This window comes from Mus caroli, unplaced genomic scaffold (assembly GCF_978045245.1).
Source record: "Mus caroli unplaced genomic scaffold, Mus_caroli_1 scaffold_10, whole genome shotgun sequence".
NCBI classification, from domain to species: domain Eukaryota; kingdom Metazoa; phylum Chordata; class Mammalia; order Rodentia; family Muridae; genus Mus; species Mus caroli.
Genome location: NW_028227265.1, coordinates 35605193 through 35632625, shown reverse-complemented (window position 1 = coordinate 35632625; position 27433 = coordinate 35605193). Strand labels below are relative to the sequence as shown.

Here is a 27433-nt window from a genome sequence, read left to right as displayed (position 1 = left end):
TTAAGCTCGGAGTGAAGTGAGTCCTCAGAGCGTGAGGGACAACAGTTCTTTTCCTGTTGAGATTCAAGGGAAGAAGAGAAGCTGAGCAAGACAGAACAACAGATGTCCTCTGAAGCCCTCACTGTCATTTACAATGCTTAAGATCACTCATGGGTATCTTCTGTGGTGAGTCACCCATCACCACACTCCAGTTAGGTAGGAGTGCAGAAGTCAGAGGCGCCCCATAGGATCCTTCGAGTAGACCATTCCATCCCACCTGGTCTCATTCAACCTTTTCATTCGCCTAAAAAGGCATTTGATAGTGTGAGTTTATAATGAGCCTTATCAGTGAGGTTAGCAGGCTTCCACAGGCTCATCCCTCTAGTCTATGGTGCAAGAGAATTCATCCAGGGCTCCTGAGTGGGGACTACACACTGATGAAGCATATACAGACAGGATGGGAGGGCCGGATGAGCAAAAACTCAACCTCACTTGGGCACTTTCCATGAGACAGGCTGAAAAGGCTGTGGATCTCCCCAGCGATGTGTAGTATCACTGGTTGTAAACATCATGGCCCAAGCAAGCACTCCACTCTGTCAGCAGTTGAAGACTATTGAGGGGATGCTCTGACTGGGCAGGTGGGAAGCAAAGAATCCTGCTTAGGTATAGGCAGTGAAAACAAAGAGCGAGTAAGCCTCATTCACAGGCTCGCTCTGTCTTTAAGACAGTCCTGTCTTTGTATGAAACATTCATTTCAAAGGGCTCAGAGTCCATAAAGCTCTTGGTCATCTCCTACAGAATGAGTAATTTCACAGTGGAGTTTCTGGGTATTCCTAGAAGTAACACTGTCTGTCTGTCCTGACTCTGAGGTACCCTGCAAGGACCAGGTATCAGAAGCTGGGAGCAGAGTCAGGTTAGGTCACAGCAGCAAGAAGAGGGCAACAGGGCTTGATGAGATAGACTGACAAGCAGGGATACACAGTGGAAGGTGACCGTCTTAGGTCCTCATCCATCCTGGCTCCAATAAAAGGACTGCCTTCAGGAAGGACTCGGGTGTAAGCGGGATTACCACCTTAGACCCTGAAGACTGATGTCCATGCCTGTTAAACTCAGTATTCCACCAGCAACTGTGGCGAGTGAGCAAGACTGAGGGTGTCTCCCCCGTCGTGGAACACATAGTGGCATATCAGGCAACAGATAGTGTTACCATAACTGGTATACAGATGAGACCATGGTTATGGAGGAAAATACGGAAGGGGAGAGATAGGGGAAATAGCGGGATCTGAGGAAGTGACCTTCGAGCAGAGCCATATAAGCACATCTCTGTTGCAGAGAGATTCTTTGGTCCACATGAATCCCCTGTGAGATTTGCCAGCATGCACCTCCACATTTCCAGAGCTGTCGCATCCTCAAATGCCACACGTGGCAAAAACACAGACACAGGCATGACATAGAGTTGGACCAGTCTGAGAAACAGGGAAAACCCAGAAAGTTGTCACAACCAGATTTCAAACCAGCACCAGACCTGAGAGACCAGTAGTACACAGAGGAAATGAGTCTGGAGCCCCCATGAATTGGCCAAGTTTCTGTCATCTGGTCCATGTCAGAGCCAGGGCTAGACCTTAGGTCTCCTGGGTCAGGCTATAAGCTACTGCTGACAATGGAATGTATGATTCCAGTGACTGGAAGTGGAGGATTGTGAGGAGGCCAGGGGTGTCCTGACTGGAGGCAGAGAAGAGGTTCAGAAAGCTTTGATTTAACACAAGCCAGAGTTCAGGCTCTGGCTAGAGACGCCAGCCTTTGAAGAGTTCTGTCTATTTCACATGGGGTTGTTACAGTCTGTGACCATTCTTTAGAACCCCAGTGTCTTCTGCCTTTGGGTCCAAGATCTGAGATCTCTACCACAAGACCAAGACCCCAGGTGCAGACCAGCAGCTCCAGTGGGAGGATGACAGGGACTGCCCCTCACCCACACCCCTATGCCACCTAGAGCATGGGAGAAGGGCAGATCTATGTTGGTTCCCAATGATGGCAGCAGAGGCTCTGCCCTGGAGTCACAACAAGTCCCAGGCTTGTCCCTGGCTCTGTCTGGTGACAACTGGCAGCTGACATCTTAGCTTCTGGCTAGAGTTGCATCTTATTAAAAATGCCATCTTTATAATAGATTTCTGCAAGTCACTGTCAGCAGGACATGTCCCTTGTTTGTGCCAGTCACTCCCCTAGGGGACTGATTTGCCCATTACTATTATTTTAGAACTCCATCCTATAATATTCTAAAATTAGCATGTCAGGCTCTCTACATAACATTAATTACTAAAGGACCTTTGGATTTTTTTTAAATAGTTTTTCTCATCCCATACAGATTTACCATTTAGCCAGGAAGTTTTTAATTGGATCTCTCACCTCCTAAAATTGCCAAGGGTCCCACTTGTGCTCAGACATCATACAGTCCAGCCTGGGGGTGGGGGGACAGGGCCAACCAGCATTCATCCAATGCCACACAAGCTCTGTTGCTTTTGCTTCCCTGGGAGACTCATGGCAGTCAGCTACCCCTGGCAACGAGATCTGAAAGTGGCAAGGGGTCACATCCCAAAACAAGCTGCAGTAAAGACCGATGGAGTTGGATGATAATTCATGGTTCATTCAGATGATGGACCCCGTACAGCCAGTGAAGACTCCAGGGTGACGCAAGGCACATGAGGAAGCCTGGACAGGATGGGCTGAGTTGCCCATGCTGTGTACCCCCACACATACACACACCTCAATATTCAGCAGTGACCCTAAAGTCTGTACCTAGCATCTGGCCATGTAAGAAACACTTGTCAGCCAAGCATGGCAGCATCTACCTGATATGTCAGCACTCCAGAGGCTGGGGCACAATTGCAAAGTTGAGGTCAGCCCAGGCTACACAGCAAGACCCTGTTTCAAAGGAAAGTGGATTTTTTGAAGTGAACATGGCATTCATCGTGAAACGAAGCCACCGTAGGATGCCATTTTGGGAGCGGCTATGCATGTGGACGTGTGCCAGACTGTGGCGTGGCTCCTCCCTGTGGCAGGATGGTTGGAGGCAGCTATCTTCCTTCACTTTTGCTCAGCTGTGTGGGTTGGAATCCATAAGTGTTCCAAGAACAGGCCTTCAGTCAGAGCCGTGGAAGTCAGGGAAAGAGGAGGAGAGCTGCCGTTTAAAAGTGCCCTGCTATAGGAGCAGTGCCTTGGTGGGAGTCTAGATGGTTTGGGAGGTTGTTTGCATTATCTGTTCTTTGCCTGACACTTTTGCTTACACATTGCCCCTCCCTGTTCATTCAAGCTTTACCTTGGCACATAACTTCCTGGCTCCTAATTCTCCCTGCCCAGTACTGATCACCTGCTTTGTGCATATTACACCACAATGCTTGCTTGTGTGCTTCCTTCTTTTGTCTGCCAGGTTCATGATTGCCTCCTGGGTGCTGTCTGAACTTGAGCTAGCACACTCAGACTGAGTGAGAAGGGAAGACTCTCCCCATGGAGAAGTGAAGAAGACCGTGATCTTGGGGTGTCCCTGGTTCTGCCAGTTGAGAACTAGCTCTTGTGCCTGGAGAAGAATGAAGCTCTGACTTCCATCGGGGTCTCCAGGCTCTGTTTGTCTGGGTGCTGAGAGTCAGAAATTAAGGCTGTGGCATAATTGCTTTGCAAAACACAGGCATCTGCCCAGTCATTGGTCGTCAAGCTTATCACTGTAGACAAGGGTTATCCTCTAGTTCCCAGGACACCGTTCAGCTGAGGCCAGGATCTACAGTACTGCATGGGAAGAGTCTTATGGCTGCTGAGACAAGACTAGAGGTCTAGCCTTGCTTTCGTACCTGTTTGTCTGCAGCATTTAGCTAATTGACTGCTCTTTGCTATGCCAGCCCCTCCCCACAAATTATTTAATATTGCTATCATCTGTTACTGAGTCCTTGTCCCCATTTTATAGAAGGGGGACCTGGGCCCAAGAAAGTTGGTAGCTTGCCTGTATCCACATGGCTGGTGAATAGTACAGTCAGAGCCTCTTCACATCTTATCAGGGCCAGTATTTGTTTATAGAATGAATGAGTGCTGTAGTCTAGAGGAGTTGAAATTCTGTGGGCTCCCAGAAGCCGTTAGCGCTCACCCTTCTCCTTCACCTGCCCATACATTGTACCCTGGGGTCTGATTGGCTTCTCTCATTAGTCCTTACTCTCAGTAGTCCCTGAAGCTAGATCCACCCCCACTGTCCTTGAGGGAAAGCAGATACAATGACACTGTCTTATGAAGGCTGCAGAAATGGTTCATTCAGTAAAGTGCTTGCCACACAAGCATGAGGATCGGAGTTCAAATCCCAGCTACTCACATACAGTGGCACATGCTTGTAATTCCAGTGCCTAGGTGATGGAACAGACAGATCCTTAACTAGCCAGCTAGCTAACTTGCTCCGTAAGCTCCAGGTTCTGTAAGAGACTCTGTCTCAAAAAAAAAAAAAAAGCCAAGGTGGAGAAGGAGAAAAGATGATATTCCTGTGACCTCTGACCTCCACATGCACATGTGTAGCACATGTATGTGCGTGCACTAACCAAAACCAGTCACAGTAGGGACACTCAAAAGGGGCAAGAGAGATGGGGTCTTAGGTGGAGCAACTCCTCCTCTCTGATAGTGTGTCCCGTCTGCTGTGCCTTGCTCTTTGTGACGTTTCCCACACTGAGTCAGCTTATTCCTACACATTCCTCCTGAGAGTCCACAGGGTCCTTCCATAGCAAAGAACGTTTGAACTAGACTCCCGGTAGAATTCCTGATGAACTGATCCCACCTGGAGCATTTGGCATACATCCCTCCAACACCCAGAGACCTCACATCTGCACACATCTGGAGTGTTACTCCCAGCCCAGCCAGCTCCAGATCCTGTCAGCACTGCGCCAGGGAGTGGCCCTACCCAGGGTATGAACCTTCTGGTTGGTCTTTCTCCTTATCCTTCTGTTCTGAAATTCCTGTTAATCTCCTACCTCCCACTAGATTAAGTGCAAGGACTGTGCCTGTTAGCTTACTCTTTTTTTTTTTTTCTGTTAGCTTACTCTTGAATCCTCAATGTTGATATCTTGTCTGGCACACAGTAGGGATTCAGACAATCCATGAAAGTAACTTAGGGGAGGAACTAATGGGTGTGCATACAGACCATCTTGCTGCTCCCAAATCTTGGACCTGTCAAGGTGAAAGAGTCTTTCTGTTTTGCAGATGGGCCCATGTTTTTCTCTCCTGGGATCTCCCATCATCCTCAGCTCCAGGGCCATCAGAGACCTGTGGCACAACAGAAAGGCCTCTGAGGATTTTGTCCCTGCTCTGTCACATGCCAACTTGGTCCCTATGGGCATGGATTTATCTAAGTCACAGTTTCCCATATGTGGCCTTGGAGCAGATCCCTTTCTGTGGCCCAGGCGGAGGGCATCGTGGTGAAAGCACGAACTGTCATTATAAGGGTTTAGACTCCTTACACTACATACAAAGGCAGGAGGCCAGGAATGTCTGTAGGAGAGGAGCCCTGTGGGAACAGGGAAGAAGGCCAACTGGAAACATAGGGGAAAGTATTCACAAAGATATTTGTTTCGGGACCAGGAAGTAAAATGCATTCCCCTTCGTCTTGCTGGTCTGAACGAGATCATGTGGCCACTCTTAGCTGCAAAGGAGGCAGGCGAATAGCTCTCTGTGGGTTAGGACAGTGGCTGTTACATGGCAGCTCTTGTAGCTGATACTTACGCCTATCCTCTGCCCTTGAAAGATGCCACTTTTTACACTATTTCCTAAATGTTTTCACCATCAGCCTTATATTTTGACGTCTAGCCTGAGTCCCCAGAAGGCAGGGAACTGGACCCGTGGGCCTGGAAGTGTACAGTGTAGGGCCTCATATCAAGCCAAGCCCAAACAAACCAGGTCAGGAGAGCCCTGCTGACAGCACTTCACCTTTCTAACCTTGTCTCCTCAGCATGGTCACAGTGTTAAACATAATGTATCTGGTTCCCATTGAAAATAATGTGTTGCAGGTCAGCGAGGTGATTCAGGGTAGAGGTTCTTGCTGCACAGGCCTGGAGGGACTCAATCGGTCCCTAGATCCCATAAGGGTGGAAGGAAGGACTGACTCCCTTAAGTTGTTCTGACCCCTGCATGTGTGCTGTGGTGTGTGTGCCCTCCCATGTGCCAATAATAATAATAATAACCATTATTATTATTAATAACAATCTCTAAAAAATTAAACAATAATACCATGTGCACATTTTGAGAATGAAGCAAACAGAAAGAAGACAATAACAAGTCACTGACCACTACCACCGAAAGTGATGACTGTTCCGTTCTGTTGCTCCAGCCTATCCATCCTCCCCCTCTCCACAGCATCCATGCCCACTCCCCCAACTTACACCTACAGTGTTATTAGTGTGGCTGCACAGGACACCCACTGCACCATACCTAGTCGTATTTTCGTCTTAGTGTTTTAATGGGCTCTGTGGAGCCCCTGTGGGCTAGGGGCTTCCTGTTCGGTGTCTAGTTACACTTGTGTTCTGTGAGGCCAGGATTGTCACTGGCCACCTAGTAGGTCCACAGCTCCAGAGTTACAGTCACACTGTTGATTGGGTCAATCAAGCCAATGGTGACTGGAAACCGTTATCATCTATCCCTGAAGCAAAACTGTCCCCAGACAAATGTCTGCTGAGGTTGTGTTCCTGCTCAGACACACCCGAGTATCATTAAGATGACTCAGCCTCTATGATCTCCCAGGATGTCCATTTGATAAACAGGCAGAGTCCCCACTGCAGCCCATCCCCCTCTCCAACTGGCGTTTCTCGGCCTTTTCTTGTCTTCTTCCTGGCAGGTGGGGATTCTCCAGAGGTCACCTCTGTGAGTTACTCTCTCATGACTGTGACCAGTGTCAGACAAGAGACAGTTTTAAAGAAGGAAGGCTTGGTTTCTTTTGCTTCCTTGAGGGCAGTGCAGTTCATCAGGGTGAGGAAGGCAGGGCTGGGGAAGTGCCTTGATCCTCCGTGGCCAACCAGGAAGCAGAGGCAGAGGCATGGTGAAGCTCTGCTGGTGTTCGTCTGTTTTCCTTTTTAATTGGTGCAGGACCCCAGCTCATGAGACGTTATCTCCTCAGCTAACGTGCTAGGGAATGCCCTCACAGATACACTCAAAGGTGCACCTCATAGGCACCCCCCTCTTAGGACCAACCTCATGTCCTTTTCCTCTGGAGGATAGGAACAAGATGACCTTTGTGGACTAAACGTACCAGCAGTCGCTCCGGCTATTACCCTCTGGGCCCTGAACACAACACAATGAGAACAGTTGACAGCCAGCAGTTATGGGAAGTCACCCCATCGCACAGCTAGTGCCTGGCACCACCACCCCCAACCCCCCACCCTCCAGTCTAAATCATTCAAGCTTGTAGCAGAGGATGGTGAGGCCAGGGGAAGGGGGTGGGGAGCCAACTCCAGTAATGAGTTAATCACAGCTTTCGATCAGGTAGTCACAAACCTCCACACATGGAGGGAAAAACCTGTGCTGGTACATTTGTCACAGTCTCAAAAGGGGCCTGTGATTCAAGAAAGGCTGCCAGGCCAGATGAGTGTGTGAGATCCCTTCCTGCTCCCAAGCCTGTGGTTCTATGACCATATAAGGCATCTGTGCCCAGCAGTCTTCCTACAGCTAAAAGCAGCCCCGCCCTAGAAAAGGGGCTGAAAACAATGAGAGCCAGGTCTGGGCCTCCCACAGCATCTCCAAGGCAGCAAAGAGAGTCAGGGGAAGGGGTCAAGGGCTCATCATTGATTGCCTCTTCCTGGAAATTGGTCACCTGCTGTGGTCAGCTCCTGTCACGTTCCTGTCCCTCAAGATCAACCACTTAGCAGTGTTGTGAGGAGCCTGAGTGCAGCGGGCAGCTTTTGTCCACAGTGGAATACTCAGGCTGCAGTCAACCTCGTCTGGTCAAACTCCTCCTTCCCCTGGCTCTTCTGGCTTGGTGACCCAGAACAGCCCCTCAGGGTCCTGGATTTTAAGGTGGACACTGTGAGAAATAACATTTGATTTCACCCAATACACACAGGCACACAAGCAGACTTGCCTGTGAGCTCCTTGGTGGGATGTATCTTGTACATCTGAGTACACACAGCTCAAGGAGAAATGTTTCCACCTTCAATGTCCCTATGCCAGGAATTCTGGGAAGGAGTGGACAGGTGGATGAAACAAGATATCAACAGCCAGCCAGGGTAGAAAAGAGTCAACCAGCAAATATGCCAAGAGGTGGTCTCAAATTATTGTTATCAAATATAGAACATTTTAATCATGACTTGGATGAGTGACTGAAGCTCAAGTCCCGTTAGATTTTGCAAAAACTAAAGAATGCTGTGGCTTGTATCAGTCAGAGGGGTCGGGATAGCTTTTGCTTCAGGCATGGGTGGTTTTAGGGACTCACATGACATCACTGGGACTTGATTCTGTTCATTCACTCAGCAGTCCCATCAAAGGCCTCTGCAGTACATGGGACTACTGGCTGTTGCTACAAGCCTTGTGGAGCTTTTCTTCTGCTTTCCAAACCCTAATCTCGCTACCTCCAGGACCCAGGCCTGAGCCATCATGGGACAGAACTGCCCTGGGGTATATCCCTGAGGACTCAGAGGGGCCCCCACTTTCCTTTCCAGGATCTCAGAACATCAGACAGGCATTGCAGTTGTGTGCACGTGCATACGCATACCATTTATATGTATGCACAGTGGGGCCTCTGGAACCTGGAGGTGAGGGCCTGGAGTTGGGAAAGCAGCCCAGCTTCTCACCCTCTGCCCATAGGTCACAAATAGGACCTGAGATGCCAGTCACCAGCAGTATGACCCCCGGGAAGTGATCTAACCTTCTCTGTAGAGAGGCAGGCGCTGGTGATTTTTATCGGGGCCTGGGGCTGCTTTACAGAGTAGAAGCAATGCAGCAGGTGGAACATTTAGCATTAAGTGGCAACCCTCACAGTCGGGCTGCCTCTGGGCCAGAAGTGAGAGAAACTGCACCGGGAGGTTGACTTTAGAATGAGATCACGACTCCTACTGGCCGCCATTTGGAGTGTCTTCCCTGTGGTCTTTCTTTTTCTCTTGGGTTTTTGTTTTTGTGTTTTGGAAACAGGGTCTCTTGTAATCCAGGCTGGCCTTGAATTCCTGATCCTCATGCCCCCATCAGTCTGGCTTGCTCAGCCATACCCATCTTATTTCTCAGAACAACTTACTAATGAGGAAACAAGACTGCTTAGTGAAGTCATTTCTCAGGGATGACACCGTTAGACCCTCCGCAGCAGAGGCGGTATGGGAGCAGCCTGGCTGTTACTGGAATGATGTGAGGAGAGAGAAGATAAGGGGACCTTATATAATATTCGAAAAGATGTCAGCCTGAACTCTGAAAGAGGGAGAGGAGGAGAAGGATGGTGTGAGAAAGACAAGCCTGGCACTGCAGACCCTTTCCCTGCTGTCTTGTGTGAACTCCATATTCTTGTCTTAAGTGTATTCTTTGCTTGGGAATGCTGTAAAATGTTAGCCCTGGAAGCCCAGTTTAAACCAGTATTTGCCAGTATGACGAGTTACAGGACTACTACTCATGACTGTTGAACCCTTGATCCAAATTGCATCGTTTTCTACGTTTTTCTTTTGGGATAACCCAGAAACCAGGCTGACACCTGATAGGCAATAATCTGTGTGTTCTGGAGATAGATCAGATGTGGTCGGAAGGACTGTCAGCTTGGACACCTGGGTTCTGGCCTTAGCTGATCTGCTGAGAGAGACTGGCTCAATGGCTTAAGCTCCCAACCCCAGTTTCTTCTGTTAAATGAATATAATGAAAACCTAGCCTTCCTACCTCAGTAGATAGGTGTGGGAAATTTTTAAAATTAAATATTCTAATGCAAAATAAACCAAAATAATACTAATATATTTTATAATATATTATAAATTTTACTGTACATGTTGAGGAATGTTGATAGGAAAATTAAGTTTTTGTACTCTACATGAATAGAAAACCTTGTATGTACTACAATAAAAACACATTTCCTGACACACAGTAGTCATATTGTGAACCATGGGTGTTTCAGGTGACATTTGTTGTGGTCATGTGGCTTTATTGCAGGCGCAGTGTGCACAGGCTCTCACTGTGTACTCAGCTGGTGTCACAGTGAAGTTGCAGCCCACGGGATGGGTGAGCCCTACCAGAGGTATCTCGGGTTCATTACACATTTAATTTTCAACTAATTCTTAGTCACTATTTCTTCAGAAACCTTTTCCTATTACCCAATTTGTCATAACTCCTATATTCAGTTATAGGATCTTATGGGATCACAGCCCACATTCAAGAAGTTGGGATCTGGGAAGCATCCCCCGATGAGTGGCAGGACCAGGGTTCAGAAATGAAGTCCTGGTATCTGCGCTGGCTTCTGGGGAAGCCCATCACACTGAAGGCCAGCAAATCTCCCGTGTGCACCTCTCAGGTCAGCTCAGCGCCAGCCTCCTGAGGGACCTGCTCATGGAGTCGGGGTGCCCAGTGCCTTCTCTTCAGTTATCAGTGTTTGCTCTTAAATTCCCGTGTGTATCTCACACACTTTAATTTACTTTTGAGTCATGTGACATTTTTCCAGATGCATCTTTCTGCATGCACACACACACCCATCCTTTGCATTCCTGGAACTTTTGCGTTAAAAGCTGTTTTTAGCTTTTTCTCTTTCCGCCTCCATTTGAATAGTTTTGCTGCTTTGTCTTCAGTTTGGACAATCTTCTGCATGTCTGATTTGTCATTAGTTTTACCTAGGACAAATTTTAATGCAGTTATTGTTCATTTTCTGTACCTTCCACTTCCCTCTGAATTGTACTCACAATCACCTTTGATGTCTTGAAATATTTCTTATTTTGCAATACAGTGTCAGTTCTGCCATCCATGTTTCTTTCACCTCTATTTCTGTTAACTGATGCTTCTCTTGGTTGTGAGCCACACTTCCCTGCTTATCTGCAGAGCCAGGATTTTTCTCCCCTGGAAGGTGGTACCCTGCACATCCCTCTGCTGAGTCTCTAGATCTTGCCACGCCCATGTAAAGGTTGCTGTCTTCCTCTGTTAGTCTTTGGGTGGCTAACTTAGTCATGGGCAGCTAGTTTCTGTAGACTTTCTTTCTAGCATTGTCAGGAGGACCTTTGGGGGCCATGAGAGCTATCTTAACCTAGTTGCTGTGGCCTCTGATGTCCCTGCTGCAGGCTCCAGAAGTCCCCAGGGAATGCCCTCTGACTTTTCAGAGGTTCATCTCCTGGCTTGGGAAGCGCTGCCAAGTGTTCAGCTTCCAAGGCCCCTAGAGCACATTCTCTCTCTGGTACTCTTCCTTTTGAGCTGTGGAGTCTCATCTGTTCAGCCAAAGACCCTCAGGAACTCCACAAAGATGCCAAGAACCCTCTCTCTGCCATTTCCTTTCTGCTCCAGCTGCCTTAACCTTCAAGTGCTGATCCTCAGCCCTGTGGCCCACCAGCCCCTGTGGTGTCCCTGGCTCCTCCAGCCTGAGCTGGGCCAGCCGGTGCCTGTATTCCACAAGCCACCTGCACAGCCAGTGTCCCCTTGTCCCCTCCACTTCTCCAGCTCTATGCAGAGTGCTAGTGTTTCCCAGGGGGACTCTGTGGGGCCACAAACCTGTGGGCTGTTTGTCTGTTGCTCCATCAAGAGGAGCAGGAAAGATGGCTCAGTGGCCAATCAGAGGAGCCAGGTTCGGTTCACTTCTCAGCAGCAACAATTGCCTCTGGCTCCAGTTCCAAGGGATCTGACCTGTAGGGGCACGAGATTCATGTGTGGTGCACTTATATGCATGCGGGCCAACACTCAGAAAAACAAATCTTGTAAATTAAAAAGAATCTTTTGTAAAAAATAAATAAATACATAAACAAACAAACAAACAAAAACAGACTTAGTGCCAATCAAACCCACAAGCTGTCTACAGAGTCATGTTGCTCTGCTTCTTAAAGAACCCACAGGCAGCACTAATGTTCACTTCGCCGCAGGAGTTATTGTTTATCAATCAACTGATGACTGAATAACTCAATGGTAGTATACCCATACAGAGGAATATTATTCAGTAATAAAAAGGATGAATTAATGAGACATGCTATAACATGAGCATATCTTGAAAAGACTTGGTTTTTTGTTTGGTTTGTTTTTTTAATATTTTATTTATCTTGTGTATGTGAGTACACCTTCACTGTTCTCAGACATAGCAGATCAGAAGAGGGCACCACATCTCATTGCAGATGGCTATGAACTGTGATTGCTGGGAATTGAAATCTGGACCTCTAGAAGAATAGTCAATGCTCTGAACCACTGAGCCATCTCTTCAGTCCCTTGAAAAGGCTTGTTAAATGAAAGAACCAGTCACAAGCATACCTAGTGTATAATCTTATGGATGTGGACTGTCCAAACTATGCAAGTTTTCAGAAATAGTGTAGATTGGTGGTAGTTTAGGATTGAAGTGGAGTCTGCAGAGTGACTGGTGATGAGCACAGGGCTGCTTTGGGAAGGGGATAAAATGCTCCACGGTTAGAACGCAGTTGTGGTTGCCCAATCTCTTGAATTTACTAAAGCAAATATCGAGCTGCGTGCTTTAGGCAAGCAGACTGTGTGGTAGATGAAATGAACATAAACCTATGTTCATGATATGTGTCTGTGTGTTCTTCTAGACAGAAAGCAGGTGATAGAGGCCTGGACAGGGGCCTTGATGACGTAGAAACCAGGCTCAGCTCTCACGCTGAAGCCTGGGTATGTTGCATGTGGTAATAATTCTAATTCCTGTTCTGGAAACGTGGCCGTCAGAGCTCACAGTCTGTCAAAGCACAAAGAACCTCTGATGCTGTCCTTAAAACATGCTTGTTTTTTCTTTAAAACTATTCTTTTTTTAAGATTAATTAATTTAGTGTATACAAGTACACTGTCGCTGTCTTCAGACACACTAGAAGAGGGCATCGGATCCCGTTACAGATGGTTGTGAGCCACCATGTGGTTACTGGGAGTTGAACTCGGGACCTCTGGAAGAGCAGTGTTCATAACCACTGAGCCATCGCTCCAGCCCCTTAAAACTATTCTTACAGTTTGTATGTGATTTCCTCTTTCCTAAATCCTTGTCAGCAATGAACATGTACCAGACAAAGGCCACCAGAGGTTGTCACACTGCCTCTGCTCTGTGATGCCCCCTGTGTGGATTCTGTCAGTTGTTAAGATCCAGCAGAATAGGGTGACTACCTAATACCAGCTAAGGAAGAGTATGGAAATGCCCACTACTGGCTTTTCTTCTGATGGTATGTCTCTTACACATGTGCACAAGCTAGGATGGTTGTTCACTTAAGCCAGGCATCACCCTACTTTCATTAAAAGCACTGTGAGTGAGCTATGGGCGTGGCTACCATCTCCCCTTGGAGACCTGTCCTCACCTAGCAAGTCCATCCATCTGATCCTGGGTTTGATCCACAAGAGCAGAGCGGGTGGGGTTTGGTTGAGAGACTGAGACTGTATCTTTCACTTGCTCAGTTCGTTCAGGGATCTTCAGCAGTGCCGTCTGTGTGAATACAAGTCAAGGCTCTGCACTGTTCTTAGGTCACCAGGAGCGAGCATAGGCTGCGCAGTTGGTGTTTGCTGCTCTTGTTGCAGGTGCTTTCAAGTGTCTTCAACCCCTTGTTCCTTTCCCTGAGTATAGACTCTGAAGACTATATACTGTAGTTACTCAGTCACTCAGGTAAATGGTTTTTCATCTCATTTGGGTGTTTAGATTTTTAGATTTTATAGCACCTGTAGAGCAACTCAGTAGTCCATCATTTCCACAGGACCAGGCTCTCCCATTCTACCTCTGTGAACGCAGAGCTTGCGCTGGGGCCTCCAAACCCTGGGTTGTCCATGTCAAGGGAGGACACTGCACTCACCGCGTGTTATCTGTGGCTTTTCCTCCAGGATCATCCATGAAGATGGCTTCTCTGGGGAAGATGTGAAGCAGTACAAGCCTGTTGTCTACAGCAACACCATCCAGTCTCTGGCGGCCATTGTCCGGGCCATGGACACTTTGGGCGTGGAGTATGGTGACAAGGAGAGGAAGGTAGGCACAGTGAAAAGAGGCCTTTGTGACTCTGCTACATCCTCCTGATAATGGCCAGGAGGCCACCAACCCAAGCCATTGCGCCAATCCCTGACAAATGCAGGGACTTGTGTGATGGGTAAAGCTCACCAATATAAGCAAAATCCAAAACATTCTTAGTATGTTCTGTAAATAAGAAAGAGTGAGAGATCTTTTAAGTCAGCACAGCTCTGAGGAAGTACCTGACCCCAGACAATTGGCTTGATCAGAAAAATATTTACTGAACAAAACCCACTTTGCTAGGTGCCATCTTCCCTACTGAGGAAAGCTGTCCTTACCTTTTAGAAAGGAAGCAACCATTGGAATTACCTCTCATTATTCACACCAATGGGTGTGCTTTCTTCCTTTCCTGGTAGGTGTGAGGCCCTCCTTCCTGTAGAGAGTGGGCATTCTGAAACAAGGACTGTTCTCTAATAAGTGTATAAAAATCTTTTATTTGTAAACATTTGCATCCACCACAAGGCTAAACTACAGATACTGTGGAAAACTCCATAAAATGAGAACTGTGTGAGAGAGGTGTGAAAACAACCTGAGAATTCTCTCCAAAAGCTGGACTTTGCTCCCCACCCCCACCCAGGGAGCAGCTGGAGGTATCAGAGCAGCTGGAGGCCTTGGAACAGCTGGAGGACTTGGAGCAGCTGGCTTGCATTGCAGTCTCTGAATAGGGAACTTAGTCTCTGGTGACTTGACAGATAAACATTTCCCTGCCTCACAGACGAAAGCTATTGTGGCCTTCTCAGGGTCTGACAAATTATGTGTCAGATAGCTTTGCATGTAAAATTTAGTATGTTGTGCACAAATCCTCATTCCACAGGGCAGTCACCTCAGCTCAGGATGGTAACTCCAGGGCCTGGGGTAGTGGGTGGCTGGCACAGTGTCTATGCCAGCCTAGGGTGGGCAGCAGGATCCTGGCCGAGCCAGAGGCAGGACAGGAAGCTGGCAATGTATCTATCACAGGTTCTTCTCCAGGGGGAGGCAGACCGAGGGTACATGGAAGGCAGAACAGGGAGCAAGGGTACCTCCACCTCTGTAGGCTTGTTCCAGTCAGTGTTCTCTGTGCAGGCATAGGCACGAAGGGAACCTTGTTCGGAGAAGGCTGATGATCAGAAAGTACCTGTGGGGCAGTGTGGGTGAGTGGTGTGCAGTGGCTGCTGAGGACTGCAGCATCTCCGTCATCCTCCTGGCCAGAGAACTGTGAGCATGAAAACAGCCATCATCTGCAGAACACCTGCTTCCTGCCAAGTTCTGTGCTGTTTACTGAACCCTGAGCATAGTAGGTCATCAAAAAAGTCTCTTGAATGGAATTATAGTCTTCCTCTCCCCATTCTAAGAGAAGGGGAGTACCTGGAATTTACCCTCAAATGGCCATATGTACACAGCCCAGTGTGTGCAGTGCCTATGTGTAGCCTTATGGGAAGGGTTGCATTGGTAAAAGGCTGTTAGTCAGGCTTGGAGAAAACGGGCCGTTTTCTTGGGAAGGTCTTGAGCATGGCCTTTCTGTTCCCTGTGGTCAAGGCTGGGTAGCCTTCAAAGGTAGAGGGACCTGACTGAGAAGTAGATTTCCAGCACTGTCAGAGAAAGCATTCAGAAGCAGGTGGACCCGGTGAGCAACGGGGAGAACACTTTCTTACAGGACGGAGGTACATACTCAAGATGTGAATCAGGCGTCTCAAGAGGTCAGATCGTGCTGTCCAGTGTTGGATACCTTACCTCATGATGAATAAAGGAAGGGGGGATTGTTCTTGAATTGAGTGGCATGGGGCAGGGACAGAGAATGGGATAGGATTTTTCTCAGACAGGTTTCTCCTGTTTTCTGTCCTTATATGTCCCCCATATGTGACAAGGTGACACCTGCATAGTACGAAACCAGGCTAATAATATGGAGATGCCATTAAAATGAGGCAAAGAAGTTAGTGCTTCTCTTGATCAGGTGTGTTAGCCCCAGTGGTCTTGAGTGGTCTTATTTCTTTACCTTTGAGGGTCATATTTTGTCCTGCTGTGGTATAGCCGTGCAGCTGCCTTAACCTCTAGCCACCTTGAAGTCTGCCTCTCTTTTCCCTGTGTCTGTCTAGGTGACCTCATTTTCTTGAGAAAGTCAAAGGAAGCTTCTTATGTAGGGAAGACTGCAGTGCCTGATACCTAGGTATGCTTTGAAAGGTGGCCGTGGAGGAGGCCGTGGCTGAAGCAGCCAATCAGCCCTGAGTATAGACAGTGGCTGATAGTGACCAAAGAAGATTTGGCTGACAGAGGGAGGAATGTGGTTAGAGTGTAGGCAAGGGTGAGAAAGTTGGAAGTACAGGTAAGCCAGATTTGGTGAGCCCTGGATGGCATCCAGTGAGTGTGGTTTCATCCTGCTAGCAGGAAGCAACCATTGATAGACTGTGCTAGACAGGGGATGCGGTAAGATTCACCCGATGGCAGGCCTAGGGTGACATCATCAAAGAGCAGCCAAAGAGGGAAGTGGCTCTGGAAGCTGTGGTAATAGAGTACACACGAGATCTGGGGTCAGCTGAGCAGTCTGAAAAGAAAGGTGCACAGGGAGCTGTAGTGACAAGAGGACTTGATGATGGCCTTGGTGGCCTTGGGGATGCCTTGACACTGGCCAGAAATAATGACTGAGAACTGAGCACGCGCGTGACCAGCCTGGAGCAGTGGATGAGCCAGAGGCAGAGAGATAGCTGCTGGGTAGTCTGCTTTCAGGACCAGGAGCTTCTACATGGAGTGATGAGCAGGAGGTGTGCTGAGTCAGAGCATAGGAGCTCCAGGATAGTGGAGGCCTCTGCGTTGGTCTTCTGGGATCTGTGTTAAATAGTGTGCATTGCTATTTAAGAAATACTGTTTAATGTTAACCCTAACAACCACCTTACAGTAGTTGCTATCGCTGTCATTGTATTAGTGAAAAGTGAGAGAGCAGAGAGACAGAGACAGAGAGAGACAGAGAGAGACAGAGACAGAGACGCAGAGACAGAGAGAGACAGAGAGGCAGTGGCAGAAAGCAGCAGAGTGGTGTGCCCGGGATCCTTCTATATAAAGCATGTGTATACGTAGGGGCATGCTTCCCTAACAGGACTGCAGTCCACAGCCAAGGCTCACATAAACAGACAGACACATCCAGCCTACAGTGCTCCTGAGCTAGGACTGGTGCACACCTATAATCCTAGCACTTGGGAAACTGAAGCCGGCACATAGTAATCTGAGACTACCCAGGGCACCGCAGCGAAGTCCTGCCCAATTCTTTCTTAATCCATAAAAGAATTTGGAAAGGGAACCAAAAAAAAAGCAGCACCCACTGCCTTTCTCCTGCTTTCTTTCCTGTCTTCCTGATGTCTGTCTAACCCATTCCCTTGCATGACCACTCCACATCCCCCGAATGTGCAGGCCTCCAGAGGCCATCTTCTCTACCTAGCCTCAGACTACCTTTGCCTTTCTCTTCTGTGTTTGCCATGATTCCCTCTCTTTCCATCTACCCTCTATCTAGCTGTCAGGCCTCCCTCTGTACCATCCCCCTTTCTCAATATCTTCACGTTCTCTATGCCCCCCCCAACCCCCGCTCCCTTCACTCTGTACAAATTGTCTTCAGCTTTCCAGTTGAGATTTCCCAGCTCCCTTTTCTCTACCTCAGCTCTGAGCTGCCCTGAGCCAGCTGTGGAAGAAAGGACAGGGAGACAGGACAGTGACAGAGTTTGAAGGTCACTTTGACCAACGAGTGAAAGAGTAGTCTTTGATGGATCTCATATTAGTAAATTTTACCCCCTATATGTGCGCATATGTAAACATATAAAATATGTGTTTTGTATGCATGCAATATAAATGAATGGAACCATAGACAACAGAAGCAGAATACATTGAAGGGAAAGGACAAAGCAAGCTCCTCCAGGGTGAGGCCTCTTTCTGCCTCCCTGGCTCTCCACTAGTCAGAGAAGCCAGAACCTCTTCCCCAAGGCTGCCATAAACTTCTCTCTGTGTGTGAGGGATCCTTTCTCTGAACTGCCATGTCTGATAGTATGTGGCTTCAGAGCCCTTCATTTCAGTGCCAAAAGATCCCAAACAGGTGTTGCTGAGTTTGCCTCTCAGTCACACGTATGTAAGGCCACACCCTTTTTGTCCAGTCTTGTTTCTACACGGCTGTACATCTTCATTGAGCCTAGACCTAAAAAGATACACTTTCCATGCCACACGTCTCGGTCTTTGCTTCTGAACACTCCTCTGTCACTAAACCTTTGGTTAAATCCATTCTCTTTTCTTGGTCAACTGGCTTTTGTGATGAGGCATTGTCTGAAACTCTAGTGATGGAGCAGAGGTGCTGCCCCACTTCACCCACTCGGGAACAAGGAAACACCTTGAACAAGTGGACATGATGTCACTTTCTTCTTCAAAAAATATCTGCATGTGTGTTGGTTTTTCTTCAGATCAGAATGCACATCTAACATAATGCCTGACCCTAGAAATAATATGTTTTAGATTCAAATGCCAGCTCCACCACCAGCCTGGCCTGAGAAAGCTGCTTGATCCCTCCAACTCCATAGTGTGATCTGTACAACCCTAAGAGCCAGCTCATCTGACTGCCATCGGACTGAAGGAGATCCCACAGGGAGAGTGCAGTATCTGTGCATAGACACTGCCAAGCTCAGAAAATGCTTAGCACAGTCCAGCTATTCTTTTCGTTATTTGTATAAAATTATTAATTCTATTGATTAAAATATAGTGATGAACTATCCTCATAGAAGTCTAGTAAGGACTAGGTAAGGCCCTGTCTCAGGGTTTTATTTTTTTGTTTTGTTTATTTGTTTGTTTGTTTTTTGTTACAAATGGAGGTGCCCAGCTTGGTATTTGCCACTCAAGGTCACACTGACCTAAGCAGGACTGAAGCTCAGTGATGGCTGGAATTGCTGTCAGGACTTCTTTGTCCCACCAATGCCTTACCCCCGCTCCAGAGTGCATGGTGACTCTTGGGGGGTGCAGACCCAAAGTTCATACCTATGCCCAGAATGTCGTTGGATCCCCTCTGGGTGGGAAACAGGTTAAGGTTTTAAGTCATTCAATGGAACTTGGACAGCGCTTCTTTAATCTGGAAACATGGTGCTGTCTCCACAGCACAGCGCAGCACAGCCCCGCAGCACAGCCCCGCAGCGTTCCCTTGTGCTTTGCAGAGAAGATTCAGGATGCTGTCTGCCTGGGTCTGCTGAAGACCCCTGCAGCCAAGACCATGCACAGGGAGTTTCAGATCCAAGCAGGGGCTGTGAGAAGAAACAGATAAAGATCCCATACTCACCCCAAACTGAGGGCCAAGAGGAAGCAGGGATACTGCACAGACCAGACACTGAGGCACTACTAGCCCAGACCACAGTCTGTCCTGCCCAGATCAACAGTTTGAAACTCTTCCATCCAAGACCATCTCATCCTGTGACTCCCTTTTGCACATGTGACAAAATATGTCATCTGTCCCAAACAGAAGAGACTTGCTTAATATACCGTGGCAACCCTGAGCAGACCATGCCGTGGACTCCTGCACACACTTGCAGTTCCTCCCAGCTTCTTGTTTTCCTTCTATCACAAATACTTAGCATGTATTTGGAAAACAGTGCATGAACCACCCGGAACGGATACAAAGACAAAGACCAGGGAGCCCAATCTTGTTCGTAGGTGAGAACCTGCCCCACTCATGCCCAGGACACATACTGATGCATCAGCCTGCTCCATGCACTCAGACCCTGAGCTCCTGGTTTGAGGGAGGCATCTACTGCTTAGGGCCTGCTGATCTGGCTGTTGTAACCTGATATGAAGGAGAAACCAACTGTAAGGAATGGCAGTCCCCTCTGGCTTCTTGTCTCTCCGGCTGTACTCACTGCTGCCTCCAACCCTCTCCTTCATGCTCTCCTTATCTCCATAGCCAGGCAGTGTGTCTGTGACGTCAAGGGTGAAGGCTGCCTTTCATGCCTTCTTGATCCCCTCACCAGCCAAAGGAATGCTAGAGTGGCTTTATGGGTTTCTCCATTCATTCTTCTAACTGGGCATTCATGCAGCAGTGGGTTAGAACAGAGACAGACACGGCAGTCCATAGCATTGTTTTTAATGTTTGTAAAAGTCATGGGAAGCATGGGTCAAGGGTTCTGGGGCTAGTCTGCTATGCTACCCTAACCAAATCCCAGCTCTACTTCCTGCTGGGAGACAACAGAAAGAAGCCTTCTCTCTCTCAGTAACACACTGGGCTATGGTAATGAAGACAACAGACACCAACATCATGGTATTGTCTGTAGATTAAGTGACTCAGTATTTATAAAATCTCTTTATACCTACTGTTGACCTGAGAGCAGCGATCAGCACATAGTAGGTGCTCTGGAAAGTTAGGGAATGGTGGCATCATGATTCCCAGTGTAGGTTAGGCTGTGATGGGGATGGCCCATCCAGGAAGAGGGCAGTGACTAAGCAGTAGTGTAGATAGGAGGTGAACCTGCTCTGTTGGTGTTTCCGCTTCTGCCCTGGCTACTGTTGGCCATCTTTCACAGAGACATGGAAGAAAGGAGCAGGTGGGGATAAGTCTACCTCTTATGTGATTGGCATGTTGTTAAAAGAGCATTGGTGAGAAAACAGTGCCTGGTGGATGTCTATCCCTGGCAACAAATGTAAGACCTGGGGCTAAGGAGAAAATCTATGTCTCACCTGTAGTTTTCTGAACTTGATAAAATGTCGCAGAATTCCCTGTTTCATAAGCCAGGTGTTAAGAACACTTGATGAGAAGTCACTTTGACCCTGGAGTCTGACTGTGGACATCAGATCAAGGATTGAGGGCCAGGATCAGAGGCAAAAGACATTCCTCTAGGAGTCCAAGCTGAGTGTCCGTACAACATTCTGAAGAAGTCACATCTAAACTAAACTGCTGGGGGCAAAACAAACAAACAAAAAAAACCCCATACAATTAACACAGAAGTCCTCTGTCCTTCCTGCCAGAAGCCTTTGCCCAGGTAGCAGGCTGGGGTGGACATGCTTTCCCGAGTTGCTCTTCAGGCAGCAGAAGGGAAGGAAGACTCGCCCTTGTTGCTGAGATGCAAGAGCCCTCAGCTGCAGTGGCAGCCCCTTCTCTTGACTAAGTCACTTCTAGATTTCACCCTGTGAGTTGGGATGCTTTTGGCTTCAAGTGAACATCACCCCACATTGAGTAGCCTAAACCAGGGGAGCAGTCACTGTTTTCTGGAGAGGGGTCCCAAGAGCCATCACTCCCAGGGCTACCTCTACAACTGTACTGTACTGGGGTGGTTTTCTGGGTGTTCTTGGTTCCAAAGAAGGAAATGTCACACACTCACAAGGGGCCCAGAGGCAGAAAGAAGCGGGGCAGCCTTGGGCTTCTCCTTACTCCGCAATGACCACTCTAGTAGGGCACACAGGAGGAAAGGGTGGAGGAGAGCGGCCAGCAGGTACCCATGCAAACTGGGGACTAAAGAAAAACAAGAACTAGATGTGCTAAGTCAGTGGAGAGCAGCACCCAGTGGTCAGGAAGGATAATGGGTCTTCTGGCCACTGACACAGGTGAGTCCAGGTTTCTTCATTTCTTGCCATTGCTTTCTCACATCAGCTCAGAAACTAGAATGTTGTCCTAAGAGGCATCCTAGGCAAAAAAAAAAAAAAAAAAAAAAAATCTGGGTGGCAAGTGAATCCTGGTGCCCAAACTGCCCACAGCACAGGCCTAGTACCCTCGCCTCACCCTTCTCCAACACGCTGGGTTCCCTGGTCACTGCTGAGCCCCTAGCCAGTGTCTAGTCTCTTAGCTTGCCATGCCTGGCTTCATTGCCATGGTGTGTAGGGGTAATGGCTGTTCAAGGCTGGGCTACTATACATCTCTAGATGGTGGGTGTCTGCAGGCAGGCATATTTTTTAACAAGAAGGAAAAGTGAAGCTTTGACAAACAGTAAATAAGAACCAACCACAAGCCATAATGCCTCTCCTCCACCCCCCACCTCTCCCTCCCCCTCCCCCTTCTCCTTCTCCCTCTCTGCTTCACTGTCACACCCCTCCGCCCCGCCTAGCCCCATTTGCTCTCATCTGTTGGCTCACAAGAAGTAGTTTACAAGAATGAGAATCAAAATCCCAGTCATCAAGCCAGCTGAGTGCCCCTCAAGTGTCTGAGAGACCCCATTCCCCTAACATTGCCACAGGAGGACCTTGTCTTTGGCAAGGGAGCACCCTGAGTACCTCCTTTGGGCTCAGAATTGACTGTAAGTTGACAAGCTTCCGAAAGACCCCACTGCCTAGAAGATGCTGTGACCTGCAGAGAGTGCCTGCCCAGCCAGGGCCATATTTAGAAGTTCCTGGAATATTATGAAATTAAGAACTTGAAAAATGAGGTGGTAACATTTTGATGTATTTTACATGTATATGCTTGAGGCCCCATCACAAATGTAATGGAATAAGGTTATATTCCCTACAAAATAAGTACAGGATTTGCCAGTATACTGACTTAGAGTGGCAGTGCTGGCCACATGATCCTATAGTGAGTGGGACACAGACTGGAGCTTGTGGTGAACTTGGTAACGGTTCACCCCAGGAAGTCTCTCTGGAGCTATAGCTCAAGCTTTATTTGGCCTTTGCCCCATATTTGGTCCATGCTCCTTTGTAAATCGACACATAGGGGAGCCTGTTAAGCCAGCATTTTGTATTGTTGACTAGTCCCAGGGAATGAAAGGGGCTGTGTTTTCTTGAGGTGCCAGAATCGTGTGGATTTTCATGAATCATAGGTTCATGACAATAGGTAGTCCCAGCGGCATCTGTCCCACCTAACCCCACCATGGAGACCAAATGAGTGTATGTAAGGGCTTTGCAGTGTCTCCCACGAGGTGGGATTGTGTCCACAGCTTTCTGTCACTCTAATGAAGTACCTGATGAAATTAATTTGCAAGAAAAATAGTTTATTTTGGCTCACAGATTTGGAGCACCTGCACGGAGATCAGAGAATCACAGAGCGTTAGTCTGCTGGTGCACGTGTTCTGTTAAGAGTGAGAAATACATGGTAAAGCAAATGTATATCCTGAGTCAGGGAACAAGAGGAAGGAAAAGTCTGGGTATGGCAGCACACTTCGCTAACTCCAACGACTCAGGAGGCAAGATGATCTCTTTTTGAGTTCCAAGGCAGCAGTGAAACGCTATCTTAAAAGGTGACTCGAGGCTGGAGAGATGGCTCATTGGTTAAGGGCATGTGCTGCTCTTTCAGGAGACTCAGGTTCAGTTCCTACTGCCCACATGCTGACTCACAATCTTCTGTAACTCCAGTTCCAGGGAAACCAACATCCCCTTCTGGCCTCCACAGACACCAGGAAACATAGTATACAAACATACACACATTCAGTCTAAACACCCAGACACATAAAATAATAACTTTTTAAAAGAAGACAAGGAAGGGGCTAGGGTCCACTTCCAGGGCTCATGTCCAGTGACGTAAGAATCACCCATAATGCCTTGTTTCCTAAACGGTACACCTCCTCCCAATGTCACCACACCATCCAGGAAAGCATGGACCTAAGGCAACACCATGCATCCTTGAAGGGAGAAGCAGTGTGTACCTCACCCTCAATACCCACAGCTGTTTGTGTGTGCACCTACTCCTGGTTCCTCAGCATCTCTCCCCCTTTGCTTTATCTGCTGGGAGCCAGCGGTGGTCTACCACTACTCCCAGAAGCCTCTCATGGTGAGTTAGGATCCTCAGCCTGCAAATGATCGACAATGCAATCAAACTGGGTTATTATAAAAAGCAGCCGGATGGGGTCTCCTCCATCTTATTGGCCCAGTTAGTAACGAGGCCTGGCGCTGAATCAACCACTGTGACCAAGAGATAAGAGTCTGATTGGCTGAGGGGTTCCCAGGACATGAGTGAATTTCTCATAGGGAAACCAAGATATCACAATAAGAGATGAAACAGCAGTGGAAGCTGGGAAGCCATTATAAGCCACCTTATGTCTTCCCTTGACTTTGGCCCTGAGAGGTGTACCTCTACGTGGAAAGGGATTCATATAGTGATTGAAGGGCAGCCAGGCTTCTAGTATGTACATGATAACCAATACTGGCCTGGAGCCAGTATTCCTATTCCCATGGTGGATGGTCCGGGGCCTCCTGGATCCCAAGTTACAGAATACATGGTCAGCCCACCTCCCATTCTGCTGGCCACACCTTGTTTCCCACGGGGGCTAATGATGGGGCAGTGATAAGGGTAGAAATAAAGGGCAGAGATGGGCAGTTAGCAAGGGACTGGGGACTTTCCCAGCCTGCCTAAGCCAGCCGGGGCCACCAAGATGAGCCTTATTTTAGAGTTCCTGGGAGTGGTAAGGTCATCCAGCAGGGCTAGAGCCAGGCTTCTAGACCAGGCAGCATGGCTGGGTGTCCTGGCCCTTGCCTGCCTCTTGGCTGCTTTGGTACTTGAGGCTTACCACGTAACTGAGCTTCTCACTCGAAAAACAGAAGTGATAATGGCGCCTAGCACACAATGGTCCTGGCCAGAATGAATTAACACGTGGCAAAGGCTGCACACAATGCCAGCTCCTCGTCAGAGCTTCACAAAGGCCTGCTGTTACCCTGGTGGCCTCACCTCATGATGAGCCAGGTCCAAAAGCCCAAGGTTCACAGTTGCTCAAAACCAGAGACGCAGGGGCCACTGGGCTACCACAGTTAAAGAGATGGAGCCAGGGATAAGGAGCCGAAGCACGCGCTGCTTTCTTCACCTTTCAAGGAGACAAGGGCCTTCTACTGAACCAGGCCCAGAAAGGCATGGGAGAGGAGCCCAAAAGCATGGACCCCAGGAGGGAAGGAAAACCTCAGAAAGGAGAAGAGTGGCAAGCACGGCTGTCTGACTGCCACGTGGGGAACACTGAGTAAAGTTAGAGTCACTCTGTCAGGTGTGCTAGCCCTGGAAGGGTCTGGCCCAAAGCACACATACCAGAAATGGCAGCTACTTTATTTCCAAGGATGTTATTCCCCACCCCTCCAACCAAAAATGTCTTCCCTTCTGACATCTATACCATTCATTCATTCATTCATTCATGAATTTGCTTTCCCCTGCTATGTGCCAGCAGAACTATAAGCATTGTACCCACTGTGGAGAATAAAGAGGAAACAGGACTCTGGCCCCAAACTCAGCTGCTAAGCAGAAGTGCACACACACACACACACACACACACACACACACCATAGTTTTAGGGAGCTGAATGGGGCCTTCCCTGATCTCTGCAGAGAACAAAGTGAGTGTGAGAAATGAGAGGGGTGAGAAGGGGAAGAGTGTTTGGGAGAGGTGGAACTGCATGTGCAAAGGCTATAAAAGCCGGGGGTCAGTGTCAGAGGTACCCAAGAGCCGTGAGGAAGAAGAACAGAGGGAGAGGCAGGGCAGCCATGTGAGAAGAGCCCCTAAGCATGGAAGGCAGTTGGCTTTGTTCCCGGCTCAGCCACTGCAGGCTCAAAGCAGGAGCGAGCATGGCTTGCTTTGGAGGCTCACTGTGTTCGGCGAAGAATGCACAGAGCAGTTATCAGTGATATCCTGCAATGGAGAGGGATGCTGTCAGCCCAGAAAGAGAATGGCCTTGTTCTGCGTCTGATATAGTCTGCCTGACCCAGTACCCCCTGGAAAAGGATGCTGAACCCTGAAGATGTCTTTGGGGAGCAGATGGAGACCCTGGTGCCCCAGGCCCTGTCTTCCCCACACTGGGCATCTCAGGAGAAGTCACTTCCAGGTTATGCAACCAACCAGGTTATGCTGCTGCCTCCTCTCCACAGTGCCAACTTGACTCAGCCCCACCCCTGGCCTCAGTGCCCTCATCTGTAAGTCAGGAAAGATCACATATTCGTGATTAATAACCAAAAGTCAGTTCTTGCAACACTAGTTCTCCAGCAAATGCTACAGTGGCAAGGGGACCCACAGACCCTTCCTGGCCCACACTGTAAGCTGTGTCACTGAGCCCGTGTGCTAGCAGCCCCAGCTCTTCCCTTCCTCAGCAGCCCTGAAGCAACCATGGATTCCTGAGGACATGTAGACTAGGATCATTTGCACAGACAAAGTTCCCTCCCCCAAGATCTCTAGCCTGAGGTCCCCAGGGCAGAGTCTGAAAATAGCTCAGTGCCGAATTCAGTCTCTCTTCCAGCTCTGTGGGGCCCTGCTGCTTCTCCTGATTTCTGTCTTCCTCTCAGCTTCCTGCTGCACTTCCAGAGCAACCCCCACTTGCTCCACAGAGCCCAAACCAGCTGGTTCTCCTGATGACAAGTGGCCAAGGAATAGAAAGGTGGCTGGCTCTCTCTTAGCCCAAGGTGGCTGTCTGAGAACAGTGAACCTGTAGGCCAAGGCTCTTGCTAGGGGCTCAGTTTCTGTTTTCCATCTGTGTTTGTGGGCCTGATTGATGATGTCCTGGACACGTCCTCCAGGAACCAAGTCCAGGCGTTCCACTCTGCAGCAGGAACCTGGTACTGAGGTCACAGAGTAGGATATCTCCTCATGGAGAACCACAGAGCACAGCCTTTGCAGGCAGACAGGGCCAAGGGTGCAAGAGGCCCCCCATCTATTAGCTCTGTGACCCTAGGCAGGGTCTTTAATTACTCTTGTCCTTGGTTTCCTTATTAGTAAGATGTAAATAATATCGGTATGTCTCTGGCAGGAGATAGGCTTATCTGCCATAACAGCGATGCCCCACATCACAGCAACATATCCATAGATATCCTTTTCTTTCTGGCAGGGTAGAACCCTTCTTGTTGCTGCTCTGACACACACAGGGTTTCTACTCCCACTGTGGTCTGAAACTATTCTAACTACCCCTGCTAACCAGCAGCCACGGAGGTGGGAAGGTGTAACACAGGAGTCTGGTGTGCCAAAGGATACTCTCTGTTGGTAAAGAGTCAAATACAGATAGCATGGATCACCCATTAGTGAGAATATAGGTCCAGGCCATACATTTCGTCCATCTCTCCAGGAGGAGGGGCAATAGACTGTAGATGGCCTTGCATGCTAGGCAAAGGAGTACAGACTCCAAAGGGTAGGTCACATGGTATCTAAGTTAAGGGAAGACTTAGGGCCTCCCTTGCACTCTGCTCACCTCCAGGAATAGCAAAAAGGAGCTGAACACCCATGTGCCTGGTGCTGTTTCTAGCATTTTCCATATACTAGCTCATGCATGCCCTCTCTTTTGCCCCTATAAGAGCAGATGTTTGACACGACCATGTACGGGTGATATATCAGCTCTGTGACAAGTCTATGGTTTAGAAATACTAGTCAGTGGTCAAACCCAGGCAATGTGGCTCACCATTAGTGAGGAGGTGGGCCCAGGTCATCCATCCCCACCTGAGGAGCCACAG

The 27433-nt window shown here is 48.5% G+C and overlaps 1 protein-coding gene across 3 annotated transcripts in view; it reads left to right on the top strand.

Moving 5' to 3' along the window:
• The window catches only part of Gnao1 (G protein subunit alpha o1), a 155813-nt gene that overhangs the window by 70038 nt on the left and 58342 nt on the right, over positions 1-27433 (top strand). For all 3 annotated transcript variants that reach the window (XM_085843700.1, XM_021169561.3, XM_029480691.2), the window contains exon 3: positions 13939-14080. In XM_085843700.1, coding sequence (XP_085699826.1) covers positions 13939-14080 — 142 coding nt within the window. The remainder of the gene's footprint in view (positions 1-13938; positions 14081-27433) is intronic.